This window comes from Vipera berus, assembly GCF_964194415.1.
Source record: "Vipera berus genome assembly, chromosome: Z".
In the NCBI taxonomy this organism is placed as follows: domain Eukaryota; kingdom Metazoa; phylum Chordata; class Lepidosauria; order Squamata; family Viperidae; genus Vipera; species Vipera berus.
The window spans coordinates 131,875,718-131,884,233 of record NC_138205.1 but is presented as its reverse complement, the minus strand read 5'-3'; the positions used below and the strand labels follow the sequence as shown (position 1 = coordinate 131,884,233).

At 50.5% G+C, this 8,516-nt stretch overlaps 2 protein-coding genes across 3 annotated transcripts in view; one reads left to right on the top strand and one right to left on the bottom strand.

The window, feature by feature from the left end:
* Positions 1-7,017, bottom strand: part of CCM2 (CCM2 scaffold protein) — a 25,022-nt gene extending 18,005 nt beyond the window's left edge. The window contains exon 1 of one of the 2 annotated variants that reach the window (XM_081344928.1): positions 6,798-7,017. In XM_081344928.1, the coding sequence (XP_081201054.1) occupies positions 6,798-6,827 (30 nt within the window). In that variant the 5' untranslated portion in view covers positions 6,828-7,017. Of the gene's footprint in view, positions 1-92; positions 220-6,797 lie in introns of those variants that run through there. The other variant, XM_081344929.1, reaches the window with a different exon arrangement.
* PTPN23 (protein tyrosine phosphatase non-receptor type 23) overlaps positions 1-8,516 on the top strand; it is a 113,634-nt gene that overhangs the window by 15,773 nt on the left and 89,345 nt on the right. The window lies entirely within an intron of this gene.

Here is an 8,516-nt window from a genome sequence, read left to right as displayed (position 1 = left end):
GGGGAAGACGGGCCGATTCGGGGGGGGCAACGAAGAGAACGAAAACACAGCCGTGCCGGGGTGTGTGTGTGTGTGTGATCACGAGCTCTTACCTCGCTCTCCATGGTTATCCTTAGGAAGTGGAACTACCTGGAAACATCGCTCGGCCCACGCCTTCACCGAGAGTCCCCAGGAATAAGACTCGTGCATTAGCCGAAAGCGAGGCCGCCCGAGCATCAACCGAGTGAGAGCCGGATGCAGACAAACCACAGTTTCCTTCTGAAGGAGGTGGTTAAGCGCGAGAGCCAGTTGTTGACAACACACACACACACACACACATACCGAGAAACTCCCACGAGAGAAAACAGCTGGAGAGGCGAGACCAGCTGAACTTTTTTGGGGGGGGGTCGGCGCGGAAGATGGGAACAAACATCTCGCCGAGACCCGTCATGGATTTCAACGTGACCGAATGCGAATCCCCAAGCGTGCAAAATTGTTTCAGAAGAGAGGTTACACAACCCTTGGCACCCCCGACGTTTGGACAAAAACGCCGTGCAACGCAACAACACGGCGAGAGTAAAACAAACAACGCCGAAACTCGGGCGATTGAACGAACTGTTGTAGACTTCGGCCAAATCCAAACCGGGAAGGAGAATTAATCTGAGGGGTGTGTGTGTGTGTCTGTGTGTTTGTGTTTATAAAGGATCACGAATTCAGGCACTCCTGACTTCCGACCGCAACTGAGCGCCAATATTTCGCTCGCTAAGCAAACAGCTTTCGAAGAGTGAATTTCGCCCCGTCGTCCCAACTTTTCTGAACGACGTCGTCAAGTGCGGAAAACGGTCCCCCGTTTTTTCCGGCGCTGTGGTCTCTTCCAACAGTCACTAAGCAAACCGTCGTACGTGGAGGACTGCCTCTACACCCAAAACGTTCGGTGGAGTAGCGGTAGCTGAACCCGTTGAACCCGTTGTCCCATTTGGCAACCGACATTTTGGGGAAATTCAAGTTAGCCGTCAGTCACAAATTCCCAGGAAGGCAGGCAAGATTTTCGTAGAAAAAATCCCTTCTGCGCCTTTCGGCGTGTTTGCAGCTACTTCTCGACTTACGACGGTTGATTTAGTGACAGCTCGAAGTTATGACGGCACGGGAGAAAAGCGACTTGGCACAGCTTTTTCACACTTCACGACCGTTGCAGCATCCCCGTGGTCACGGGTTCAAAATTCGGATGCTCGGGAACCAACTCGTAATTACGACGGTCACAGCGTCCCGGTTTCAGGTGGATCAAAATTCAGATGCTGGGCAACCGACTCGTATTTATGACGGTCGCAACGTCCCGGGCTCAGGTGGACCAAAATTCAGACGCTGGGCAACCAACTCGTAATTACGACGGTCGCAGCATCCCGGGTTCAGGTGGATCAAAATTCAGACGGTCGGCAACCAACTCATATTTACGACAGTCGCAGCGTCCCAGGTTCAGGTGGATCAAAATTCAGATCCTGGGCAACTGACTCGCATTTACGACAGTCACAGCGTGATCTCCTTTTTCAACTTTCTGACCCGCGACGACAATGGGGGTTTTAACAAGCGGCTTTATTAACTTATCAAGGACAGCGATTCGCTTAACGAGGGCGGCAAAAAAGGTCATAAAAAAGGGCTCACTGATCAGCAGAAAGTCGGGGCTCCGCTGCGGTCGTAAAGCGAGGACTAGGTGCAATCGGAAAGGAAGTGACTTAAAGCGTTGAAAAATACCGGCTGGGATTGGTTTATTATCCGGACGTTCGTTCTCTGCGACAAAATCTCTCTCTCATACACACACACACACACACACACACACACACACACACACACACACACAAAGGGCAATTTCAATTCCGCCTGGCAAAGAAGTAAGAAAAATTAATTGCAAAAAATTAATTAGAGCACCACTCTCGGGAAGCGCCCCGGATTCGTTCCGGATCGGGGGAAAAATGGGGGAAAAAAGCTATATTGGGAGACGTTGACCTCATCTGCAACAATTTTGGTCTGGGGTTTGCATTGTTTGTCTGTGTGTATTTGTGTGTGTGTGTGTGTGTGTGTGTGTGAATTTTGTGCGGTTGCAGATATAGATCCGTTCAAACGTTTGCAGGATTTGTCTTTGCAAATTTCGTTCAATCCCAGCTTTGCGTTCATGAAATTCCTGGGAAATGCCAGCCCCAAAGCAACAAAGTGTGTTTGTTTGTGGTGTTTTTCACCACACACACAAAAAAAGTAATACCACACCCTACAAACACACACACACACACACACAAATCTGTTTTCTATTTTTATGAACCGGCATTTAAAAAGAAGACACGAGGGGGATTTCAGATGTTGTCGGGCTGAGATGGGTGCGAAATATCCCGTTTTAATACGTTCAAAAGTGAAGAGATAAAATGTGCTGACCGAGAAACCAGGAGACGGGGAATTCTAGTACCGCCTCGGGGGAATCAAAGCTGGCTGGGTGACTTTGGGCCAATCACCAGGTGACGGGGAGTTCTAGTACCGCCTTGAGTATCAAAGCCGGCTGGGTGACTTTGGGCCAATCACCAGGAGACGGAGAGTTCTAGTCCCGCCTTAGCCACGAGAGCCAGCTGGGTGACTTTGGGCCAATCACCAGCTGACGGTGAGTTCTAGTCCCGCCTTAAGCATGAAAGGCATCTGGGTGACTTTGGCCCAATCACCAGGAGATGGAGAGTTCTAGTACTGACTTACGCATGAAAGGAAGCTGGGTGACTTTGGGCCAATCACCAGGAGACGGAGAGTTCTAGTCCTGCCTTAGCCACGAGAGCCAGCTGGGTGACATTGGGCCAATCACCAGGTGACAGTGAGTTCTAGTCCCGCCTTAAGCACGAAAGGCACCTGGGTGACTTTGGGCCAATCACCAGGAGACGGAGAGTTCTAGTCCCGCCTTAGCCACGAGAGCCAGCTGGGTGACTTTGGGCCAATCACCTGGAGACAGAGAGTTCTAGTACCGCCTTGAGTATCAAAGCCGGTTGGGTGACTTTGGGCCAATCACCAGGAGACGGAGAGTTCTAGTACTGCCTTAAGCATGACAGGCATCTGGGTGACTTTGGGCCAATCACCTGGAGACAGAGAGTTCTAGTACCGCCTTGAGTATCAAAGCCGGCTGGGTGACTTTGGGCCAATCACCTGGAGACAGAGAGTTCTAGTACCGCCTTGAGTATCAAAGCCGGTTGGGTGACTTTGGGCCAATCACCAGGAGACGGAGAGTTCTAGTCCCGCCTTAAGCATGAAAGGCATCTGGGTGACTTTGGGCCAATCACCTGGAGACGGTGAGTTCTAGTACCGCCTTGAGCATCAAAGCCGGCTGGGTGACTTTGGGCCAATCACCTGGAGACAGAGAGTTCTAGTACCGCCTTGAGTATCAAAGCCGGTTGGGTGACTTTGGGCCAATCACCAGGAGACGGAGAGTTCTAGTACTGCCTTAAGCATGACAGGCATCTGGGTGACTTTGGGCCAATCACCTGGAGACAGAGAGTTCTAGTACCGCCTTGAGTATCAAAGCCGGCTGGGTGACTATGGACCAATCACCAGGTGACGGTGAGTTCTAGTCCCGCCTTAAGCATGAAAGGCATCTGGGTGACTTTGGGCCAATCACCAGGAGACGGAGAGTTCTAGTACAGACTTACGCATGAAAGGCAGCTGGGGAAACTTGGCCACATCTCTCTCTCTCTTACTCACCCCAACCCACCTCACAGGGTTGTCGTTGCGGCAAAAATAAGGAGAGGAAGGAGTGCGGGATATGTCCATCGTGTTGTGTTGTGTGTAAAAATAACACAACTAAAGATAGTCTCTCCTTTCCAACGATAAGCGACGCTTCCCGAAAGCCGGAATCCATGCTGAACAAAAGCTTGGGAATCTCTCGAACTGGCTCACTTTCCATTAGGCTCTGCAGTCCATCACCTACTGGAATGATGGGCTCTGTAGTCTAAAGCTATGGAGGAATATAGGCGCCATAGTCCAACCCCTACGAAAATGATGGGCTCTGTAGTCCACCCCATTGAGGATCATTGGCTCTGCAGTCCATCACCTACTGGAATGACGGGTTCTGTGGTCCACCCCATTGAGGACCATAGGCTCTGCAGTCCATCACCTACCTACTGGAATGACGGGTTCTGTAATCCACCCCCATTGAGGACCATAGGCTCTGCAGTCCGTCACCTACTGGAATGATGGGCTCTGTAGTCCAAAGCTATGGAGGAATATAGGCTCCGTAGTCCAACCCCTATGAAAATGATGGGCTCTGTAGTCCACCCCATTGAGGATCATAGGCTCTGCAGTCCATCACCTACTGGAATGACGGGTTCTGTGGTCCACCCCTATTGAGGACCATAGGCTCCGCAGTCCGACTCCTATTGGAAGGATGGGCTCTGTAGTCCACCCCATTGAGAATCATAGGCTCTGCAGAGCATCCCCTATTAGAATGATGGGCTCTGTAGTCCCCATTGGGGACCAGAGGCTCTGCAGTCCATCACCTACTGGAATGACAGGTTCTGTAGTCCACCCCCATTGAGGACCAGAGGCTCTGCAATCCATCACCTACTGGAATGATGGGCTCTGTAGTCCAAAGCTATGGAGGAATATAGGCTCCGTAGTCCAACCCCTACGAAAATGATGGGCTCTGTAGTCCACCCCATTGAGGATCAAAGCCCAACCAGCCCCGCTCTCTTGCCAGGAATGTACAGGGCGCAGAGAGGATGATGGGCTCTGCAGTCCATCCCCTATTGGAAGGATGGGCTTTGTAGTTCAAGATCACTCCAAATTCAGGGGTGGGGGAGGGCAAAGCCCAACCAACCCAGCCTTCCTGCCACCCCAGGACACCCAAGGCACAGAGAGAACGATGGACTCTGTAGTCCACCGCTATCACCGCTATTGAGGACCATAGGCTCCGCACTTCATCCATCACCTATTGGAATGATGGCCTCTGTAGTCCAAAGCCATGGAGGACCATAGGCTCCACAGCCCATCCCCTATTAGAACGATGGGCTCTGTAGTCCAAAGCCCTTGAGGATCATACGCTCTACAGTCCAGCCCCTCTTGGAATGACGGGCTCTGTAGCCCATCCCCATTGAGGACCAGAGGCTCCAGAGCTCATCACCTATTGGAATGATGGGCTCTGTAGTCCAAAGCCTTTGAGGATCCTACGCTCTACAGTCCATCAACTATTAGAATGATGGGCTCGGTAGTCCAAAGCCCTCGAGGACCATAGGCTCCGTAGCCCATCCCCTATTAGAATGAGGGGCTCTGTAGTCCAAAGTCCTTTAGGACCCTAGGCTCGTCAGTCCATTCCCTATGGGAATGATGGGCTCTGTAGTCCAGCCCCATTGAGGACCACAGGCCCAGCAGCCCATCCCCTATTAGAATGACGGGCTCCGTAGTCCAAAGCTATGGAGGGCCCATAGGCTCCGCAGCCCGTCCCCTATGGGAATGATGGGCTCTGTAGTCCAAAGCCATTGAAGATCCTACGCTCTACAGTCCACCAACTATAAGAATGATGGGCTCGGCAGTCCAAAGCCCCTTTAGGACCCTAGGCTCGTCAGTCCATTCCCTATGGGAATGATGGGCTCTGTAGTCCACCCCCATTGAGGACCACAGGCTCCGCAGCCCATCCCCTATTAGAATGACGGGCTCTGTAGTCCAAAGCTACGGAGGGGCCCCATAGGCTCCGCAGCCCGTCCCCTATGAGTGATGGGCTCTGTAGTCCAAAGCCATTGAGGATCCTACGCTCTACAGTCCACCAACTATTAGAATGATGGGCTCGGCAGTCCAAAGCCCTATGGGAATGATGGGCTCTGTAGTCCAAAGCCATTGAGGATCCTACGCTCTGCAATCCAGCGCCTCTTGGAATGATGGGCTCTGTAGCCCATCCCCATTGAGGACCAGAGGCTCCACAGCTCATCAACTATTGGAATGATGGGCTCTGTAGTCCACCCCCATTGAGGACCGAAGGCTCCGCAGCCCATCCCCTATTAGAATGACAGGCTCTGTAGTCCAAAGCTATGGAGGGCCCATGGGCTCCGCAGCCCGTCCCCTATGAGAGTGATGGGCTCTGTAGTCCAAAGCCATTGAGGATCCTACGCTCTACAGTCCACCAACTATTAGAATGATGGGCTCGGCAGTCCAAAGCCCTATGGGAATGATGGGCTCTGTAGTCCAAAGCCATTGAGGATCCTACGCTCTACAGTCCACCAACTATTAGAATGATGGGCTCGGCAGTCCAAAGCCCTATGGGAATGATGGGCTCTGTAGTCCAAAGCCATTGAGGATCCTACGCTCTACAGTCCACCAACTATTAGAATGATGGGCTCGTCAGTCCAATCCCTATGGGAAAGATGGGCTCTGTAGTCCAAAGCCATTGAGGATCATACGCTCTGCAGTCCATCCCCTCTTGGAATGATGGGCTCTGTAACCCATCCCCATTGAGGACCAGAGGCTCCACAGCTCATCAACTACGGGAACGATGGGCTCTGTAGTCCACCCCCATTGAGGACCGAAGGCTCCGCAGCCCGTCCCCTATTAGAACGACGGGCTCCGTAGTCCAAAGCTACGGGGGGGGGGGCCCACAGGCTCCGCAGCCCGTCCCCGATGGGAAGGATGGGCTCTGTAGTCCAGCCCCATTGAGGAGCGCAGGGGCTCCGCAGTCCACCCTCTCCACCGGAACGATGGGCTCTGCAGTCCAAAGCCTCTGCATTCGGGGTCCTCCTCGAAGGGACACAACCCCCCCCCTCCCCGCCATCAACAAACCCCGCCCCCTCGGCCCAGAAGCCACGCCCACTCACCTTTTTGCCTCTCTTGCCTTCCTCCTCCATGGCTCAGGCGGGGCCCGGAGGCATCTTCCCCGCCCGGGTCGCCCTGGCCTTTCACTCCGCCGCCATGGCCGCCCTTCCAGCCGCTTTCAAGCCGGTCCCGGGAAGGAAAGGCAGCCTCCCCGCCAACAACTTTTCAATCCTGCCGCCATCTTGGGCGTCGGCGGCGTTCCCGGCGTGCCCCGCGCGCTTTCCCTCTCCTTCCCGTTCGGCTGCGGAGGACTGACGTCAGTCCTCCAGAGGAGAAGAGACGGCGACGGCGACCTTAGAGCCCGAGGCGCATGCGTGAAGGGGAGGAGGAAAAAAAAAGGTCCCAAACGTACGAATCTTAGAGTTATAAAAGATCAGAATAGTATATTCATCCGAAGTTTCCGAGTTAATATCGCTGTTTCTCCGAAGACATAGAGCTATGGCGATGTTAGAAAGCTTCCGGCGACGTCGCATAAATAGAGATAAAGGCCAATATAAAATATTCATCGGAACATGAACATACAGACAGACGATATCATACAAAGGTTCCGGCCGGGGAATATAAATATTCCTTCGAACACATAGATCCATGAAAGGATAGAAAGATTCCGATCTAGGTTTTTTTATTTTTAATCGGAAGACATAGATCTATGAAAGGATAGAAAGGTTCCGGGCTACTATTCATCCTAAGATATAGATCTATGAAAGGATAGAAAGGTTCCGGGCTACTATTCAACCGAAGATATAGATCTATGAAAGGATAGAAAGGTTCCGGGCTACTATTCATCCGAAGATATAGATCTATGAAACTATAGAAAGGTTCCAGGCTACTATTCATCCGAAGATATAGATCTATGAAACTATAGAAAGGTTCCGGGCTACTATTCATCCGAAGATATAGATCTATGAAAGGATAGAAAGGTTCCGGGCTACTATTCATCCGAAGATATAGATCTATGAAAGGATAGAAAGGTTCCGGGCTACTATTCATCCGAAGATATAGATCTATGAAACGATAGAAAGGTTCCGGGCTACTATTCATCCGAAGATATAGATCTATGAAACTATAGAAAGGTCGTCAGCTAAATATTCATCCGAAGACACCGTTCTATACAATTATAGAAAAGTTCCTTTTGTGGGAGAAATATTAATCAAGGAGAACAGTATAAATATTCATCGGAGACCTTAGATCTATGAAATTATAGAAAGGTTCCGGGCAGGTGTTTTTTTTTCACCGAAATCAAAAGATCTATGAAGGAGTAGAAAGGTTCCGTACTAGTATAAATAATCATTCGAAGACATAGATCGATGGATTGTGGAAAGTTTCCGGGGAATATAAATATTCATTACAAAACATAGATGTATAAAATATTAGAAAGGTTCCGGGCTGGTATAAATATATACGTATATATGTATATATATATATATATATATATTTATTTATACCAGCCCGGAACCTTTCTATAATTTCATACATCTATGTTTTATATATATATATACACGTTCCGGGATAATATCGATATGCGTTCAAAGACATAGATCCGGAGGCATTGACGTCTTCCTTCGCTAAGAAGAATAAACGTGCATAAAAAAACTAGAGTAGTTCCTTCAGCTCATGAGAGTTCTAGAAAATTAAGCTTTATTATGGGATGTGACCGCAAGAAAATGCATCATGGGTCTATTTTATCGTCTGCTCTTGATAACCGTCTGGGCGTAGGGTTT